This window comes from Cebidichthys violaceus, unplaced genomic scaffold, assembly GCF_023349555.1.
Source record: "Cebidichthys violaceus isolate CVI_PGR_0920_01 unplaced genomic scaffold, fCebVio1.0.p SCAF_21, whole genome shotgun sequence".
Taxonomy (NCBI): domain Eukaryota; kingdom Metazoa; phylum Chordata; class Actinopteri; order Perciformes; family Stichaeidae; genus Cebidichthys; species Cebidichthys violaceus.
The window spans coordinates 11373189-11393197 of record NW_027176384.1 but is presented as its reverse complement, the minus strand read 5'-3'; the positions used below and the strand labels follow the sequence as shown (position 1 = coordinate 11393197).

General features: G+C 39.4%; 4 protein-coding genes across 5 annotated transcripts in view; 3 read left to right on the top strand and 1 right to left on the bottom strand.

The window, feature by feature from the left end:
- The window catches only part of LOC137877051 (4-galactosyl-N-acetylglucosaminide 3-alpha-L-fucosyltransferase 9-like), a 5217-nt gene extending 5011 nt beyond the window's left edge, over positions 1-206 (top strand). Inside the window, exon 2 of the mRNA XM_068716733.1 lies at positions 1-206. This exon is cut by the window's left edge and continues 1847 nt beyond it. The gene's annotated coding sequence lies outside the window, so the exon portion shown is untranslated.
- A 721-nt stretch (positions 207-927) lies between these two features.
- Positions 928-4834, bottom strand: LOC137877443 (DEP domain-containing protein 7-like). Of its 2 annotated transcripts, XM_068717379.1 has the most exons (6): positions 4746-4834; positions 2153-2486; positions 1874-2016; positions 1650-1773; positions 1392-1470; positions 928-1275 (listed from the first exon to the last, which is right to left on the bottom strand). In XM_068717379.1, exons 3-6 carry the CDS (start codon positions 1942-1944, stop codon positions 1112-1114), a joined length of 438 nt encoding a protein of 145 aa, XP_068573480.1. In that variant the 5' UTR covers positions 1945-2016; positions 2153-2486; positions 4746-4834; the 3' UTR covers positions 928-1111. The 2 variants fall into 2 exon arrangements, with proteins under 2 accessions (XP_068573480.1, XP_068573481.1); XM_068717380.1 differs by lacking the exon at positions 4746-4834 and having other exon boundaries at positions 2153-3801.
- Positions 4826-7805, top strand: LOC137877442 (4-galactosyl-N-acetylglucosaminide 3-alpha-L-fucosyltransferase 9-like). Its single transcript, XM_068717378.1, has 2 exons — positions 4826-4913; positions 6455-7805. The coding sequence occupies exon 2, from the start codon at positions 6462-6464 to the stop codon at positions 7620-7622; it is 1161 nt and encodes a 386-aa protein (XP_068573479.1). The 5' UTR covers positions 4826-4913; positions 6455-6461; the 3' UTR covers positions 7623-7805.
- A 4345-nt stretch (positions 7806-12150) lies between these two features.
- tcp11l2 (t-complex 11, testis-specific-like 2) lies at positions 12151-19487 on the top strand. Its single transcript, XM_068717377.1, has 10 exons — positions 12151-12256; positions 14477-14657; positions 15015-15147; positions 16119-16239; positions 16461-16684; positions 16783-16919; positions 17072-17232; positions 17344-17525; positions 18023-18195; positions 18285-19487. Exons 2-10 carry the CDS (start codon positions 14489-14491, stop codon positions 18545-18547), a joined length of 1563 nt encoding a protein of 520 aa, XP_068573478.1. The 5' UTR covers positions 12151-12256; positions 14477-14488; the 3' UTR covers positions 18548-19487.
- The last annotated feature ends 522 nt before the right edge of the window (positions 19488-20009 follow it).

Genomic DNA, 20009 nt, shown 5'->3' with positions numbered 1-20009 from the left:
TTTGTTTTTCATCAAGAAGTGTTCATATTAAGAATGTATTTCTTAAGAACATTGTATTTCTTAAATCAAGACTCAATTTCTCATAAATAATTGCTACTTTTTTTAATATCAGCGATTCCAACTCAAGTGTCAATTTTTGAATGGAAATTCTACTTTAGTGCCAGTTGTTTATGTGATGTTATATATTAAAGAAATTGGTAAATGAACTTGATTGGAATTAAAGCTCCAAGCTTTGTTTTTATTGACAGAAATAATAATAATAATAATAATAATAATAATGATGACTTTATTTTTATAGCACCTTTAATAACAGAGTTTACAAAGTGCTTTGACAGGCAAAATAATTTGTTGCCCGATGTCCTTGACTCTATTTTTTTAAATGTTCTGTAGACCTGTAGGGGAAGCTCTCATGGGAACCAGTGTGTGTGAGGTTGTGACGAAGAGGAAGAGGAAGAGGAAGAGGGGAATTCGTCTGCTGGGTGTTTGTGTGACATGCTGCAGGTTAGCATATAGCATGTGGCTGCCCCTTTTGTGGGGACGGCTCCAGTCTCTTTTAAACAAAGATGCACAATCCAGAACAGGTTCAAATCAACCAATAAAACTCATTCTGTGAGTCCTGCTGGCGGATAGGAGCCCGGTATGGAGACTGAGGAGTCTGCTAAAACAGTCAGCTTCATGACTGAGTGTGGGGATAGGCCCTGATATGAAAACAGACTTTCCATAGTCCTTTAAAATGTCAAACAGGAGGTTAAAGTTGTTTTTGGTGTGTTCAAACTCCCGGTGTGTTGTGTCATTTGTCCCCACATGAACTACAATTCTTCAAAATGGTAATTTTTATGTATATATATATATATATATATATATATATATATATATATATATATATATATATATCTATATATATATATATATATATGACTGCCGCGCTATGCAAAATGCTACTTACTGGTGTTTATATGGAAGTCATTTTGTGTTTTATCCAATAAGTCACACCTCGTCAGTGTCCAGGGAACATTTTATGAAACAACTGGTTACCTTGGGCGTATCTTCAAACACTTCCAAACATATTTATCAGTGCTTTTCTGTCACTGTCAATGAACAATTCTCACTCTCAATAACAAGAAGCATCAGTAAAAAAAACAAAAAAAGCTAGGCCTGTAATTGAATTGAATTGAACTGTTAAAAAGCTAAATATAAATTTGAGGCTCTCCAGTGTGGTTGCCTCTCGCTGATCCTCGTAGTCCTGTGGCGCCACCTGCTGGCAGAAAGTGAAAGCTGCAACACAAAGAGGGGAAGAGGACATTGGTGTTGTGTTGTGACTAATGCACAGTGGACTTAACACAATATGAAGTTTTCTGTACATGTATAAGGTGTATATGTATTTGACTTACTGGTAATTGAGTCAGGGTCTATTCCCTGCTGCATAGTCCTTAGTGTTCTCCTCACAGCTTCAATAAGGGATGTGGGAGTCTGTATTTATTACAGGAAGAAAGAGTAAACAGAATTTTAAAAAATGTTTTAGCTATTTCTGACAAAATAGCAATTCAAATCAAACTTGATTGAACGATATTTTCCAATAAGTTTAAGTGATGTGAACACTGTCTTTATAATAGCATGTTATTAAAACCTGAATTTAAATGTAAGTGTACCTTAAAGAGCTCCGTGCAGTTGTCCATGAGAAACAGGACCAGGGTTTCGCTCTGGGGTCGAGTCAATTCATGATTCTGGACGATTGCTCTCTGAAAAGCGCGGCAGACTGAGGCCGTTATCAATCTGAGAGGAAACCCACCAGAAGGTCAACGATAGATACAAACACATTGCACAATGAACAGCATGGGCAGTGAACACCATAACTGGTTTGGCCAAAAAGGACCTGTTTCTGAAGACGGCAAGCATCTGGGTGAGCCGCTGTAGCCATGAAGGCCAGTAGTCTCCGGAGTTCATCTCTCACGCTGGTCTCCAGCAGTCGGAAACACAGCTGAGATGCTTTGATGGCTTCCTGCACCTTCCCTTCATCTGGAAAGAAACAAGATGTGATCAATATAGGAGAAGGAAAAGGATTTAACCTTCATGGATGTAAACACACTTTTTATCTGATGTCAACATTGCCAGAATGGTCAGTCAAATCTCCGTAAACCTTATCAAGTCTCACCCAGCGAGTTCAGAATTGCAGCATGTATGTCCAGGTGCCGTCCTCAAAGGTCACTTCCTTGTCCCTGCGAAACAGCTTCGTACCCACCGGTTCCAACACCTTGGCCTCCATCAGAGCCTGGCAGAGCCGAGCAGCTTTGAGGCGCGACACTTCACTCGTGCAAAACACCACATTCTGCATCAAGTAACTGAGGACCGCATCCACGGCGTCCGAGCCCGTGAAACACTCGGCGTGGACGCGTAGATGCCTTCTACGGCGGCGCACCTCCACCTGCAGCTGCAGGGCCTGGATGATGTTGTGCCACAGCTGAAGGCACCAAAGGGCCCCAAGAAGCCTGTCGGGAGACACGGGGTCAGAGGAAAAGGGGTCGAGGCCAGAGCTAAAAATGTTATGATGACCTTCATGCAGGTCTTCAAACTGGGGGGATATGTCCATTGATTTACATGCATTATTGTCCCAGACTTGAGGTTATGTTCTACTGTATATCAAAAATGATGGTTTAGCAGTAAACGCTGTAGCCTTAACAGTATAGTTGTCCCTGACATATTCATCATTTCACTGGAAACCAGGAGAGTAAGTGGAATATATTTATAGTATAGATGTACTCAGGTGCTGTACTTAATGTACTTGTACCTTTCCGTATGCTTCTCAACACTTCTAGTCCACACTTGCTCAATTCTAGATGGAAATGTTGTTCTTTTCTTCATAACATTGATCTGACAGCTAGCGTTATAGCTAGAAGCTAGTATAGTCAACAAATCAGGAATTTGACGTTAGATCCAAAACATATGATGAGCTTATAAATGCTGATGATACATTGTTATAGACTAAACTATCCGCTGATGTAGCTCCACGTCGCCCAACTGCAACAGTAAAAGTCAGCTTACACATCAATCCTCAGTAATAACAATCCCATAATATACTTTTGAAGTATGTTTTTTAGGAGAAAGTAAAGAAGTCAACACTAAACGCCAACGTCTTAACATTTATTTACACGGCTATGCTTTGTTTGTGTGGCTGTATTCCAACAAAGGGTAGATTAGAAAATGTTAATTTGTTAAACTTCTCGTTTGGCTGTTCAACCTTCTGAAACTAGCTGTCCGTATGACGTAGGCATCCTTCTCTTTTTCTTCTTTTTCTTCTTCTTCTTCTTCTTTTTCTTCCAAACATTACCAAGTACCGCGCGCTGCTGCTCTCTATAGGCGACAGCTTGTACTGCGAGCCCTTTCTAATTTATGCCTCACAATAACGGCATAAATATTTAGATAATTTTTTTTAAAGAAAACACACCAAAGAACGATTATCAAGTTGTTTTTTGCTTTATTTTCTGTCTTTCCTACGGGAAAATATATTGCACTGACTCCACCTGCTACACATTGGTTAAACCATCTGGATGGTTGCTCATGAACAAGCTAGGCCATAATGCTCCAGTTGTAAAGTTTATGAAATGAAAACCAACGCCCATCCTTCTGATCTTTCAACGAGTTTTGCCTTATCTAAATCTTACAGTCAAACAATAAAACGCCATTTTGCTTCCCTTCACAAATTGGTGAATATCATAATCAATTGCTGATGAACATAATACATCAAACCAATAGTCAATACTGGTATTCAAATATATCATATATATATATAGAGAGAGAGAGAGATGTTATTATTATTATTTACATTTTTTACAAACTGTCTATCTCTGCGGTGTGTTCAAGTTCGACCGCAAAAGTCAGCCGTCGTCCTCTTTGACGGGCTTTGATGGTGGTCTGGTGTGTCTGGGCCTTCAGTTCTTCAGTTCACACCTGGTATTAGAATTCATCTCCACATGAGACCACTTGTGATGGGATCTAGATTCCCTGCTCTATATGCAATAAACTGGGAGGTCGGGAGTTGAGTTTTTCATTAGAATAGCATTTAAGGTGTGACTGCGTGTAGCACACAACCATGTGATAAGAAGCACACATGCTCAACACGCTTCTGAATCACACTGAGAGGAGGGTTAGACTCACATGACTTTGTCCTGTTTCAAAAAAGGTCTGATCAAGACAGAAACTAAGAGAAGAAGAAAAACCCAAATAAAAAATAACACCAAGAAAAAGGAGGGAGGAGAGGAAAAAATCGAATTGTTTTACGAATCAAGTTATTATTGACATAATAACTGAATAAATCAAAAGGAATTTTAACCAGTTTATTTAAGAAGGATTAATGATTAAGAAGGTTTTGTCTAAAAAGGAAGTTTCCTGCTGATAAACTGGGAGACCTTTGACTTTACGATCTGATGAGGAGCACCTGAACGCACCCTCAGTTTTGGAGAAACAAAAATAACAAAATTTGATTTTACAGAAGGTGAATATGTTTATGTCATGAACTAATATATGATATCATAATTCTGTTTGTCATAAAGTTATTACACGAAAGAGTTCAAAACGTTTTCTCTTGAAATGTAATTCATTGAACCACATTCAGGACCTGCGTCACTACAATCACACATAACCACTCTTCTGAAACACACTGATAGTTAGACTCACATGATGACTCACTGATAACTTTGTCCTGTTATTAATGTGACCTGCAGGTTTGAATTGCAAATTAACGGATTTACCTGCATGGGTACAGTGGAACCAGTTTATCCGGTTGGTCGTAGAAGGAAGTGTCCTGTTGATGAACTTTATCCAGGATTGTTACACATTGACAAACAGTAGAACGGAGGATCACTTGCTCTTCTTCTTTACATTCATCCACCTGAAGCTCTGCAGAGACGACAAACACAGTAAGAGGCATTTTAATCACTATTTGAAGATGAAACTGTTGTTCTGTTAAAAAAAAGAAATGTAATCAAAACAGGTGTTTTTGTGTTTAATTTTGAGGCAGGTGGACATTTTTACAGACTGATCAGTTCAGTTTGTGAACGTTCCAAGAGACATTTTATTAAGAGTTCAAAGTTGTTAAACATTAAAAATATCCATAAACTGTGCAGATGATCTAATAAAATGAATTCATGTATAAATATATAAAAATGCAAAAACATAGAGGAACCAGTCTGAGGGCGTCGGTGGACTCTGACGAGGAAACAAATACATATTTTTCAAACAGAGCAAAGAAAACATTTTTACGTTTATAGAGTTATATAACATATATGCGTTATATGTTATATTGATTACAACATTTTACTTTTCAAGGACTTTATACCTTTTAGAGCATGTTTGGCGCCAGTATCTATTGTTACTCTTTTATGACCGTAATTTAAATCATTACCTCGCTGTTTTTCTGTTGTATGGGGAGTGACGGCTTGTCGGAGATAATAATAAGATATAATTAAAAAGCAAAATAAATGTACAATAAGATCACCGGGGCAGCTCTTCCTGTATTTAGTAAAAGAGTACAAGAAAAAAAAATGATCCAATGAAAATCCGTCATATAAAAAGTACTTCCCCAGATGAAGGAGTACGTTCTGTTGCAACATATCCTCATACAACAGTACGCAACGTGTCTAACAAAAAGATACTCCTCATTTCTCGTGCGTCTTCCTACGAACGCTATGCAACACCTGTCAATTTACGCTTGTTACATGCGTACAGTGTTTTTATCTTTAGTGGAAGAAAAACGGAATTTAGGCAAAGATATACACGATTATAATGGAGATTGATGGCGCAAAAAAAAAATGCGTTGTTTAATCAAACTCTGATAGTTCATATAGCAAAAGTATTGAATAGTCTGTATCTCTGAGAGAGAGAGAGAGAGAGAGAGAGAGAGAGAGAGAGAGAGAGAGAGAGAGAGAGAGAGAGAGAGAGAGATACTGTCCACTGTGCTAAACAAAGACGGACATCAGTATAACATTTGTAATAAGCACTTACATCAATAAAATAAGGTCCATTAGTTTTTACTTTAGTCTGTGTCTGATGTCTCCTTCCCCTAATCATAAGACTGTTGAACTTTGCTGTGATATAGTCTTTGTAGATGGAGTTTTCCAAGGAGATATAGACTTTTCAGTGTGTCACTGGCACAAAATAGCCTACCCATAAGGCACTGGAATATTTGAATAAAGGCAATGTTTGCATGTCAAAATTAATATTTAACCACAATAAGGATTTGAGGTGTGTGACTCCATATTTGATCACACCCAATTCTGAAAACAAGGATATGGCAATTTCAGTTATAGTCTGCTAGATTTAAATTATGTCACGGATGAAAGATAATCTTTTGCTGTGTTGTGAGATAGATTTTGTGTATTTAGGTAGAACAAGCTTTAAAATAGAGAAATAATTCAAATGTTCTGTCTCCAATCAATGCATCTATTCTCTCTCTCCAAAGGTGAACCATGTCCTGCTCGGCCTGCCAGTGGACTTCTCTGCGTCCATTTCTCTTCGGCAGCCTGGTGGTGTTGTGCTTTATCGGCCTTTTTATCACGTACAGGTCTGACATCAAGTACCTAGATTTTGGAAAAGGCAGTCAGTTTTGTCCTGCATTTCTGTGTGCAGATAAAGCACAGATCCATCACCCAAACCCCAAAAGCGCTACCAAGCTCCAAAATAACACACATTCCAGTCCAACCCATGATATCCAGACAGCAGCAGTGGACACTGAGCCTGACACTATTGTGCTGATCTGGATGTGGCCATTTGGCTCCAGATTTGAGCTTGACTGCAACATTTTTGATATCAAAAGATGCCACTTAACAGATGACAAGACGCTTTACCCAAAAGCCCACGGGGTTGTCTTCCATCACAGGGACATACATGGAAATTTAGACAACTTGCCCAAAATGCCACGTCCCAGTTTTCAGAAATGGGTGTGGTTTAATATGGAGTCACCCGCAAACTCACCTCGAATCCCTGGTCTTAAAAAACTTTTCAACTTGACATGCAACTATCGCCGTGATTCAAATATTCAAGTGCCTTATGGGTATCTGCTGCCAGTGACATCTGAAGATGAGAGTTTCAAATTGCCGGCAAAGGACAAGTTGGTGTGTTGGATTGTGAGCAACTGGAGCGAGCAGCAAAAGAGGGTTCAGTACTACAATGAACTGAAGAAATACATCAAGATTCATGTTTATGGAAACGCCTTTGGTCATCATCTAAGTAACGACGAATATCCAAAAATACTTTCTAGTTGTAAATTCTACCTCTCCTTTGAAAACTCCATCAACAAAGACTACATCACAGAGAAGCTCTACAATCCTTTGATCATGGGAACTGTACCCATAACTCTGGGCCCTCCAAAACAAACTTATGAGGAATATGCCCCAGCTGATTCTTTCATTCATGTCGATGACTTTTCTTCTCCACAGAAGTTGGCAGAGCGGCTACTTTACCTTGACCAAAATAAAACTGAGTACATGCAATTCTTTGCCTGGAGAAGCATGTTTAAAGTTCAAAGGTCTGAGTTCGGAAGATCACATGCATGCAAAACGTGTAAATACTTACAAGACCACAAGGAGTACCAAGCTGTTAATGATCTGATCAGCTGGTACTGGGGTTGAGATGAAGTGATGCATATCTCAAAAGCTGCCTCCGTGGCTAGACATAACTAGAGGTTAGCGATAATATACAGTATGTATTCTTATTGTTTTGGTCATTAGGTTGTTGTTGTTTTTTCACTCGTTCTTGAATGTGTTGATCTCATTTTGGTCCCAAACCAAACCAAAGAAAAGCGATGAACTACCTCCAATTGTGTTCTGCTTTTTTTGTAATATACTCCTGTATCTATGGGCTCTTATGTGGTAATAACATTTAACATTTAACTGCACTTTATACAAATGTTTTTATGCATTTTGTTTTTCATCAAATAGTGATCATATTAAGAATGAGCAATACAACTACATTTCATTTCTTAAATCAAGACTCAATTTCTCATAAATAATTGCTACTCTTTTTAATATCAGGGATTCTAACTCAAGTGTCAATTTGTTAATGGAAATTCTACTTCAGTGCCAGTTTAGGGCCCAACAAAGCACGACACCTAAGGTAAGAGTTAAACCCAGATGAAATAGTTCAATAGATGAAACGAAGAAAAAGCAGCCAATACGATAAAAATAGAATAATTTTGTAAAATAAGTTTGTAAAATAATTTTGTAAAAATAATTTTGCAAAACACTTTTGTAAAACAATTTTGTAAAATCAAAAAATTCAAATAAAACAGTAAAGCGACCACATCACATGAAAGCCAGTCTGTAAAAATGTGTTTTAAGAAGTGATTTAAAAGAGATTACTGATTCTGCGAGCCTCATCTCTTCAGGCAGCTCGTTCCAAAGCCGAGGGGCTGTGATGGAAAAAGCACCGTCACCTTTAGTTTTCAGCCTCGACTTTGGAACAGACAGAAGGGCCCCACCTGAGGATCTAAGGCTGTGAGCTGGATCATAGGGGGTCAACATTTCCTACATGTATTTTGGGGCCAAACCCATACGTGCTTTAAAAGTGATCAGTCAAATCTTGAAAATCAATTCTAAAACGAACAGGGAGCCAGTGAAGAGAAGCCAGTATTGGGGTGATGTGATGTCGTCTGTTTAAACCAGTCAGAGGCCGCTGAGTGACTTTTGGTTGCTGGCAGAGAGAAGGGAGTTACAGTAATTGGTTTGATTTTGGATATTGTTCTAATTTGAAGAAAACAGGACTGGACAACTTTTGTGATTTGTGGTTTGAAGCTTAAATCTGAATCAAATAGTACTCCTAAGTTTCTGGCAGTGGACTTTATGTTAACAGAATTAAAATAATTAAAATTGAGCTCTCCCCTCTGTCGGCTGCTAAAAGGATTACCTTGAGGAGGGCAGTTTCTATGTAAAGCTCTAAAACCTGACAAAAACTTTTGGAAGATGTTATAACATACAAATTAAACAGCATGTTTAAGAACCGATGGAACAGTTCCTGTTACAAATTAACTATTATTATTATTAATAACCTCTTAAAGAAATGTAGTTGGTTTAAAGTCAAGACTGTACCTGGTTGATTTCATACGGGATATGATTTCAGCTAAAAAGTACAGCGAAACAGGTTTAAAATTGCTAAAATAACTAGGAATATCCCTACTGACATGTAAAACACGGTATGGGGTAATGTGTTGCCTGATGTCCTTGACTCTATTTGTTTAAAATGTTCTGTAGACCTGTAGGGGAAGCTCTCATGGGAACCAGTGTGTGTGAGGTTGTGACGAAGAGGAAGAGGAAGAGGAAGAGGGGAATTCGTCTGCTGGGTGTTTGTGTGACATGCTGCAGGTTAGCATATAGCATGTGGCTGCCCCTTTTGTGGGGACGGCTCCTGTCTCTTTTAAACAAAGATGCACAATCCAGAACAGGTTCAAATCAACCAATAAAACTCATTCTGTGAGTCCTGCTGGCGGATAGGAGCCCGGTATGGAGACTGAGGAGTCTGCAAAAACAGTCAGCTTCATGACTGAGTGTGGGGATAGGCCCTGATATGAAAACAGACTTTCCATAGTCCTTTAAAATGTCAAACAGGAGGTTAAAGTTGTTTTTGGTGTGTTCAAACTCCCGGTGTGTTGTGTCATTTGTCCCCACATGAACTACAATTCTTCAAAATATATATATATATATATATATATATATATATATATATATATATATATATATATATATATATATATATGGACTGCTACTTACTGGTGTTTATATGGAAGTAATTTTGTGTTTTATCCAATAAGTGTCCAGGGAACATTTTATGAAACAACTGGTTACCTTGGGTGTATCTTCAAACACTTCCAAACATATTTATCAGTGCTTTTCTGTCACTGTCAATGAACAATTCTCACTCTCAATAAGAAGAAGCATCAGTAAAAACAAACAAAAAAAGCTAGGCCTATAATTGATTATAGGCCTAGGGTTTAAAAGGTTAAACTGTTAAAAAAAAACAAATATAACCGAACAGTTGAATACATTATTGCATAAAGGAAATATTGATGTTGAACAGTTTCTTTGATGTTGCACACGAGTGAATTGTTTCTGCTGAAGCAGTGTTGGTTGCTAAGTGGGACACAGGAAGGAGCTCTGGGGTTTTTTCCACACACCACAAGTAAAGCAGCTTCTCACAGAAGACACTCTTTATACAGCCTGAAGGCAGCACAGTCACAGTGATCATGGAGTCATGTTTCAGGTGTAGCATGACAGACTTTGCCAGGAGGAACTGACATTTGACTCGTGTAATATCAATATCACTGGCCAACACCAATGTGTCCTCAATAATGTAGCTTCAACGGTTCGTTATATTTTACTTTTTAGCAGCTTAATAATCTATCATAGGCCTAGCTTGCTTTTTTCTTTTTATTGTTAATGAGAATGAGACATTGTTCATTGATACTCTGCAATATTTATTGTTCATTTTATTCCGTTTTCTGTTTTTTTATTATTATATGTTACACGTTCGAAGTTAATAAAGTCTATTCATAGTGATCAACATGAAACCCATTAGTTTATTTATGAGTATAATTGTTAAACCTGTGTGTCAATCCTTCACACACCTCGAGTGAAGCAGCCTCTGACAAAAGAAGCTCTTTATAGCCTGCAAACAGCGTACCAGACATCATGGTGTGATGTTTTAGTTGAGCTTTTATTCGTCCTTTTTCGTTGTAGTTTCGCCATGGCAGATCTCTCATTATTGTCACAGCCTTTGAGGCGGGCTGTAACACAATAAGCTATAGTTACCGTCACACCTGGAAATAAACACATATACTAGTGAAGAGCTCCCCTGGCCAAATCAGTGCTCTAAGGAGCATTCTGATAGGGCCCATGGCTGCGGCAGCTGGCTGCGAATTCCATCTTTTTGGAAGAATATTGCAATTTAGGCAAGGATATATTATGATACTTAGCCTATCATCATTGCAGATGACCTTCTACAGTGCTGCCACTTCTCTTAGAGCTCACAAAGTCATGCTTTAGCGTGCCATTGACGGTTATAAGACATTATTCCATTTACAAAACTCTGATATAATATAATTTGTTATGATACGTTAGAGAAATTCTCTATATGTCTTTAAAATTTGGGTGAAGTTATGGTCTTTATAATGTGCTGTGTAACCCAGGACTAAATTTTTCTTGATATCACTTTGGGGTGGAGGTGTAGCATTATGAATCCTGAATTTACAATACTTTACAAGCCATTAACATTAACATGGTAATTAAACCATAAACATTACATTTCAGGTTTAAGTTAAGGTACTATCAAGTGAGAAATGCAATATAAGTCAATTCCTTAGTTTATAATATTTCAGTTTTATATTAATTCCTCTATTTATGGTTAGGGGGTCTCAGGAAGGGTGTTGCATTGTCCTGATATTGTGCTGAAAGACGAGACGCATTTCTAATGCAGCTGTTCTTCTACACATCAACATTAACTGTTTCTGACTGAGGGACGTGCCACTTTAGTAGAACATATAGTATAGTATATCTAGACATCTGTTGAACATGTTTCTACATGTGATAATAACAATCCAAGTAATAGCTCTTTTTTAAGCACTGGCAAAAATATGTCATGCTGACTGTATCTATACTGGTACATGTTTGTAACTTATGGTGAAGGCAACTATGCAGTATTATATGATACATGCCAAAGATTGAAGTAGCAGTATGTCTACTTGATGAAATAGACAGGTGTTGTGTTTCGTAGTAAAGAATTGAATGTTATCCACATTATAATTAAAAACTACTCTTAACCCTAAATGGTAATGACAGACCTTAAAATATGGGGTGAGTCCCCTGTAGTGTCTTTCAGACATGCATACACTGCTGTAAACACACTGAGGTCACATCCGTAAACACAGTCGTCCCACGTGAAACAGAGTGGAGCGTACCATTTCCACCAAGGGCGACACAATGTAGAATATCGTATCAAGTTGCGCTCTGCAAGCTAGTCGTGTGCATTTAGCCAGTTCAAAACTTGTATTTTAATCAAAACACTTGAATTTTGAATCGCAAACCTTCCGTTCGCCTTTGCTTGGCCGTTGATGGACCCTATGTAAGAAATGGTTTCGCCCATTTGTTCTCAGAGCCAGCTGGGGTAACGAAAGACCTTTAAACAGAGAGACGAGCATTACACAACGACGACGGATCTTCACTTTAGAGTTGAGCTATTCTGGGTATCAATCTCCTTTTCCGGAGACTTGAATGAGGTAAAGGGAGCTCATTTTACTCAAATTTAAATTGTGACTCACTCGTACTGGTTTTGTTGGTAACTTTACGTGCATTTTGGCTTGTGGTGGAGCGGAAACGTGGGCACGTACACGCCGACGCTCATGTTTACTAAAAACAAAGACTGTCGTGTAAAATCCGCTATGACGTAGCCTAAACAGAAGTGACGAGTTTTTCTTCATTTATCTTCAACGCATTTCGTCTTACTGCACTTTGTGTTTGTCTTCTCACGTGGTGCATGGGAATATGATGCACTATATTAAATGCACACGAAGTTCTTGTTATGGTCTGCTGCTCAGATCACGTGTACCCACTTCTTACGCGTGTGTGCATTTTTTTTTTTTTTTTTTTTTTTGTCCACTTGCAAAGCAACACAGCCAAAGGTTTTCCATGTGGGGGTGAGCGACAGGGAGCTGGAGCCAATACCGAGAGACCCCGTGCAGTTAGCCCCGCCCCCCTGATCCAGGGCTTTGTTTACATTGCACTGCAGACAAATCTGGATCCCAGAGGACTGTCTTTGTTTCTGCACAGATTACTGTAACAGCATGTAACCTATTTGGATCCCGTATTGCATTCATCCAAAACATCTGCTCAAGTTATATGGATTTTGCCAGATGTATTACCAGCACATTGCATTCCAGTGCTGGATCTTACAGTCTACAATGAACCGACTATTTATTCAAATTTTCTTTTAATGCTCATGTCCAGGTTTTTATCTTTATGTTATTGCATATTGCATTTTATTTTACCCTGCATTGACACTACTTTAAGAGGATTTCTTGTAATGAAGCAGTAGATGACAGGGTAGACCTAATCCGTAATCAGTTTTCTGGACTGCATTGCTCCCATCGCTCTAGATAATCTATAAAAAAAAAAAAAAATTGGCCTGTTGTGTTGCTGTGACCTAGCTGTCAAGTCGAGCAGATGATGTAATGAATGAGCTGCGGACACGGCAGGGGGTACATGGGAGTCACACACCCACCCTCACCCCTTGAGCTATCTTTGAACCAAATGAGCAGCGAGGGAGTGTGCATTCGTTTTTGGCAGCAGATAAGTGAGGCCGGGGACAGGAAGGAACACCCAAAGGGCTCACCCAGCGCAGATCATATTACATAGGCGGAGGAGTTTGGATTTAGCTTGTATTTTTTTTTTTTACCTTTCTTTCTTATGTTGATGTATTTATATTTGTTTGTTTGAAAGACAGACAAAACAGGTGTAACGGGATCGGTTTGGCGAATTTGAGAAGCCCTCTGTTGTCCCATGTTGCCTTGGAGATCCATATCCGAGATGAATTGGGTCTCCAGGGCAACATGGGACAACAGAGGGCTTCTCAATACGCTTTTGTCTCAACCTAGTTGAGGAAATGGCGTTCTTCTGTTTGCGTCCTGACTTTGGATAACACACACTGAAAATGCTTTTCCAAAGAATGACTTAATGCACCATCAGTTGAGTTTTTAATATTCTTCTCAGTAAACTCACTTTGTTGCATTCTTATTGGACATTCTTAAGAATATAGCATCTGATAGTTTGACAGTAAATCCCATGAAAAAGACCAAAACCAACAATGCGATTGTCTGTCTCTCAATACCTTTTTAATATACTCTCAAGCCAGAAAACGATTAGATTGTGGATATGTAGTTTCAGTAATTCCCTAAAACAGCTGGCCACTGTGGTTTTGGCTACAGGAGTGACTAACGCGGCACATTTGTTTTTAAGTGTGTTTGCACCACCTGGAAGGTGAATGTTTGATCGCCTCGATTAAGTCCAGTGTCTGCGGTCATGAAAAATGTCACTAAGTGCAACAGTGTGGCTCATTTATTTGTTGTAATAGTTTTTAGATAATGTCTATGGTGCTGAACAAATATGGCTTTGGCAACACGGGCGATACTTGTTAGTAGGATTTAATTCATTGTTGGTTTTCGTTCTCTTCATGAGATTTGTTATGAACAATAAAAATACAGAATATCACCAGGCATGAAATGTCAGAAACATTTTACTGTTCATGTTAGGAACTACAAAGAAGAACATCCAAATAAAGGAGGAAAGATAGACTTTCCTCTTCAGTTCTAAACCTGTCCCCGGTGTTTCTGCTCATAGAGTAAGATCCCCTTTATTAAGGGCTTCAGAAAGAGAAAACCTGTGTCCCTCTGCTGGCGTCACAGCCAACAAGCTACGGGTCGTAACCACCTTCTCGTGTGCAGCTATAACCCAAGATGCCTCTAAATGATGAGCGACCTGCCTCCACGTCCAGCGGTGAGGAACAAGGCAGTGACGTGGAGTCGTCCTCGGAGCGCTGTGACAGCGTGACGTCGACCAGCGACCTGGACTGTTCCCGGGAGAGCTTCACCAGCGACTGCTCCAGCAAACATTGCACGCCCTCCTGTGAGTCTGCCACCTCGCCGTTTTTCTCAAGACAACATCTGACTTACAATGGCCTTCTAGCCGGTGTGGTTTCTGCACTGACTCAGACTCCCCTTAAATATTTATGATTAGATTTTGGTTGTACTGATAATGTTTTAAGACTTCCAATGGGGTTAAAAAAAGCCTCTGCGCTTCCCTACAAGCCCAAGAATAGGGAAGCCAATTCAAAAAAACGTAATTAAGGACAGCAACGTGATTAAACTGGATTTTATCTGCAATCACAGGAATTACCAACCTCACCACTGTCATCGTGCTTTTTTTGTTTTAGCTCTTTCATTTGTCTATTTTCAAAGCTTGTTCAATATTTGGTTCCCACAGCAAGCCCACCCAAAACCTTAAAACTGGATGAAGTCATGGAGTCCACCAGAGACCTGTCCAACCTCAGCATTGCCCACGAGATCATTGTGAACCGCAACTTCCACCTGGAACCAGACAGCCTACCTCAGGACAGGTATACTGTGAAAAACATCTTTCACACCCCGATCATGTTTTGTGGATTATCAGTGAATTTAAACATCAGTTTGTCCGGTAAGGGCTTTACAAAAAAATGTTAGTTAGTGCACATGAGTTGTATGACACAAGCTTTGATTCCAAATGTCAAGTTTTACATCTCAAATCATTTAAACTTGCCGCTGCCTCGCATTATTCAGACTCTGTTATTAGCTCTACTCCCAGAGATTTATCCTGAAATCTGGAAAAAGTTCCTATAGAATATAGTTTCACAGTATTGACAGAGTTATGTGTACACGTCATGTAAGATAACTTTTAACATATATACACACACACACACACACACACACACACACACACACACACACACCACACACCACACACACTTCCTGTTATGGTAATTTAGCTACTTCAAAGTAAACGTTGTTCCAATGAAATGACTCATGTTGATCGTTTTGTCTCCAGATCTGATAAATAAGATTACCTTGTTTGTTAGTGTATAGATCAATAATATTGTTGACATTATATAGAGACACAACCTTTTGATCAAATATATGTAATGTATGTGAATCTGGATTTAATTCTACAGTAAAGAGAAAAGATGGGCACACCATACGTCACCGTCTGTCTGCCTCTGTTTATCTTAAGCCCAACACAAGAGAGTGGAGAGGACAGAGACAAAAAGAGATGAGGTGAACGGTAAAGAAAGTGAACACAGTGTTCACGCTTAGTGGAAGAGTGAACACAGGGACAGTAGCAGATAAGATACTGGCAGCAATACAACAAAAGTAGTAGTAGTATTAGTATTTATTTTTGTATTACTCTTTAGATGACGTCAGTTGTTTAGTACTTTGTGCACTGTCCCTACCAAAGCCCATTTCATAAACGGACATTTTCCCTGACAGATTATATACTCAGCTAAACTAAATCTTCCATTTCTTTTTTTTTTTTTTTTTTTTTTTTTTTTTTTAGTTTATGGAAGATAGTTAGAGATAATGTCCACAAGGCCTTCTGGGACATCCTGGAGTCCGAGCTGAACGACGACCCGCCCGAGTATGGGCAAGCCATCAGATTATTGGAGGAGATCAGAGAGGTCAGCACACGCACTGTGATGTTCACAGCTCCACCCGATCTGCAGAAATGACTGAATTGCTCACATTTTCAAGGCCCTTTTTTCTATCTGCTTCTCTTTATCTTCATCACCTCCTTTGTGACTGGTAGAAAATCAGTAACAAATTAAGCAACATCACTGATTAATTGAGTCATAAATAATGCTTAATATCGTTTAAGCATAGTATCGTCCTATTTGGACAGGTTTTACTGTCATTCCTTAATCCGGGCGCCAATCGGATGCGGACCCAGATCACGGAGGTGCTGAACATGGACCTGATTCGTCAGCAGGCCGACAACGACGCTGTAGACATCCAGGGACTCGCCTCGTACATTATCACCACCATGGGCAAATTGTGTGCACCGGTTAGGGATGAGGATATCCAGAAGCTCCGCGAAAGCCCAGATAACATAGTGACGCTGTTCAGGTACGTACACAAATGGGATTTAAAGCCTTTAAAAAAAACATTTGATTTGAAGTCAATCACGGTGGCTCTTTTTTTTTTTGTTGTTTTTTACACCCCAGGGAGATCTTCCGTGTGCTGGACCTGATGAAGGCTGACATAGTCAACTTTACAATCGATAACCTGAGGCCTGTGCTGCACAGGCAGGGTGTTGAATATGAGAGAGCAACGTTTCAGAGCATCCTGGACAAAACACCCAGTGAGTGAACAAGGACAGAGTTTTCTCTACAGCTTTTAATACCGTATGTTTTATCGTTTCTGTGGCCAGGTAGTACCAAAGTGTGTATTCTTGTCAAAAATAGTATTGAGAACAAACTCCTCAATCGGTATTACTGTGACAAACTTCTTCAGGCGCTTTGGAGCACACCACCTCGTGGATCAAGTCAGCACTTGAGGAGCTGTCAGATGGTCAGGGAAAAGGAAAGCGACTGGTGCCCGGGCCCTTTCAGGTCCTCAACGTTGCCTTCCTCCGCATCCTTACATGGGACTACGATAAGAGCCCACTGCCTGAGGTGAGTGTGTCTCTCTACATTTTGGACAGAGCCAGGCTAACTGTTTCCCCAGAAGACAAATAAGCGCATTTCCCAAAATGTGAAACTATCCCTAAATCTCTTCTTCTGCAGACCTGGATGACTGACGAGACACGTCTGCGGGAGATTCAACGGCAGCTCCAGCAGTGTGAGGCGGTGAACGAGGTGCTGCTCATTATCTACAGTACCATTGGAGGGTCTATCCAGGGTCTGCCCTCCTTGTCTGACCGCCTGAAGAGGATGATTAGTGTGCTGCTGGATGGGATGCACAGCAAGTCAGTTCTTTTCTTTCTTTTTTTTTAAATCTATCCATCTAAAAAGGATAGTCCGGGTATTTTGAAGTGGGGTTGTATGAAATACTTATCCATAGTCAGTGTATTAACTAAAGTAGACAGTTGGGAGAAACTTGCAGGAGTACCAGCATGGGAGCAAAGCAATGAAGCCTACTGCTGTGGGGGGGGGGGGGGCTGCTGCAGCTACATGTATTTTAGGCACCTAAAAATAAACATTGTCAGTGTTTTCCAACTGGTAACTGAACTGAACGTGAAACGTATCTGTACTGAAGAGAGCAGAGATAACTGTCAGTTCAGGGTCGACTGACTGCAAGAAGAAACAGTGGAGATATATTCTGTAGATAATACAAGGACTACCTCATACAACCCCACTTCAAAACACCACAACTATCTCAACACAATCTGTATTGAGACATACGTCTGATCATTTACGTGAAACAAGAGCTCAAACCACAAGTCTCCTCTCCTGCTATCTGTAGGGACTTTAACCTAGAAGAGGCACTACAGAGCGTCAGTGCTCAGATCTGCTGTGAGCTCAACAAGTCTTTAACAGAGAGGAGCTACCCGGCCCTGACCCCGGCGCTGCAGGCCACCCTCACAGGCCAGATCTGCAGCATCACTCAGAAGGACAATCCCATCCGCACTCTCGTTGGTAAGACAGAGTTTTTAGATTTTTACTCAAACGTGAAGATTTGTTTGGCCTTTTCTAACCTTCCTCTTCTTCATTCTGTCTCCGTGCAGAGGATCGGGTGCAGCAGTTCTTTACGGCCCTCATCTGTGACCCTAAACCCAAGATCAAACTTGAACAGGTACCAGCTGGCTTGACAGCTATCAAGCCTGAACTAGCATTGACAGGAGCAAAGTTCATCTCCCTGGTTAACTACAACAAGTCTGTCTATGGACCTTTCTACGCGGATATCATCAGGAAGCTGATGTTCAGTAGCAGTCCACCAGCAGCAAACCCTCCGCAGGACACCGCTCAGGACTCCGTCACCTCCAATTAAAAGCAAACTTTGGCTTGTGCAGTCTAAGGAGTCTTTTTGCTGCTAGACATAGCTAAAGCTAAGAGGGTACTACAATAGCTAGGCAGTGCAACTGCTCCGCTCAAGCCAGTGTACTCCAATAGTTGGAGTTACCTTCATCGTATTGCAAATGTAGTTTTTCTCACTACATTTAGCAGTGAAGGCACTGCAGTGTAGGCGCCATGCAGTAGACATTTAATGTCCCCTGCATCCTTAGCGATAAATGCTCTAAAATATGCTTTCCTGTGAATACTTACAGCTTCAAACCTAAAACACCAGTGTTACAGCGATCCATTTCTGAACCTAATAGTGATCCCTACATGGTAAATGTGTCTGTTGTCAGACTCCTGTTGTTGTAGAGAAAGTCCATAAGGGAAAGATCAAAAACCATAGTATGTCCAAAGTAAACTTTATAAAGGAAAGAGGAAGACGCGTGTATATTTAGATAAGTAGCACATGAAATTCCTTATGTATCAGAAATTATTTATCACTGCTAAATTCAAAGGTAACTATATAGTATAACTACAGTTTATTATGACCACCTTTGAACATATTAATGCAAAACACAAGTTTCCGCTATGGACTCTTTTTCATTGTTCTTCTTTATCATCCAGAGAACTTCACCTTCAGTTCTGTACTTTTACTTACTTTCTGCTAGTGGAATACTTGTTATATTGATTTAGTTGCTATGTTTGTTACATGTTGAGGTACTGTAGTTGTTACAGTATTGCTGTGTTGGCTGTTAGAACCTGTGAGAAAATGAAAGGTGCTGAACTCAAAGTGGTTTTGTGTCCAACAATTTCCATTGGTCCCAATAATGCACAAAGAAAAGTGATATGTACTTTTGAAAAGGTTTACATCAAATGTGGTAAGTTGTTTTCTTCTGTACCACAGTTAATATAATAAAACTTTAAAAAGAATATTGATGTTTCATATGTTTCAACTTCATCTTAAAAGGCATATAATAACAATGTAGGCATGTTAATGTAAATGGTTTTTTTCCGTTAATTTTGATCTAATGTGTTTTAAAAATACTTTAACCTCAATAGTTGTCTATTGCTGGTTCTAAGGTGATTGAATTATTAAATGTATAGAACAAAATAAAAATAAAAAGTGAGGTAGATGTATATAACATTAAACTATAATACTTAACATTACATAACATGTCATGAATCAAACATTCTGAATTTTGGAAAATGATGACGAATGATTTTGCCATGAAAAACATCCTTGAATAAACGCTGATGATGACGTTTGGAGGGAAGTTATGATCAACAACCTGGAAAAATACATTTAGGAGTTATCTCCTTACTGATAACATATGGGCCAAATTAATTTCAGGTCATTGATATCACTAAATGGATACAGTGGTGGCATTTTGATTCATAGACTACTTACTAGTGCTTTGCAGATCCAACAACAAGCTGATTTATCCACAGCATTG

Excerpts from the sequence above, each read along its gene's own strand:
- LOC137877443 (XM_068717379.1), bottom strand. The coding sequence starts at position 1,944 with ATGAACTCCGGAGACTACTGGCCTTCATGGCTACAGCGGCTCACCCAG. Across the intron at positions 1,774-1,873 it reads CTTGCCGTCTTCAGAAACAG|ATTGATAACGGCCTCAGTCT; the intron begins GTCCTTTTTGGC and ends GTTTCCTCTCAG. Across the intron at positions 1,471-1,649 it reads ACTGCACGGAGCTCTTTAAG|ACTCCCACATCCCTTATTGA; the intron begins GTACACTTACAT and ends TAATAAATACAG.
- LOC137877442 (XM_068717378.1), top strand. The coding sequence starts at position 6,462 with ATGTCCTGCTCGGCCTGCCAGTGGACTTCTCTGCGTCCATTTCTCTTC.
- tcp11l2 (XM_068717377.1), top strand. The coding sequence starts at position 14,489 with ATGCCTCTAAATGATGAGCGACCTGCCTCCACGTCCAGCGGTGAGGAA. Across the intron at positions 14,658-15,014 it reads CAAACATTGCACGCCCTCCT|CAAGCCCACCCAAAACCTTA; the intron begins GTGAGTCTGCCA and ends TGGTTCCCACAG. Across the intron at positions 15,148-16,118 it reads GACAGCCTACCTCAGGACAG|TTTATGGAAGATAGTTAGAG; the intron begins GTATACTGTGAA and ends TTTTTTTTTTAG.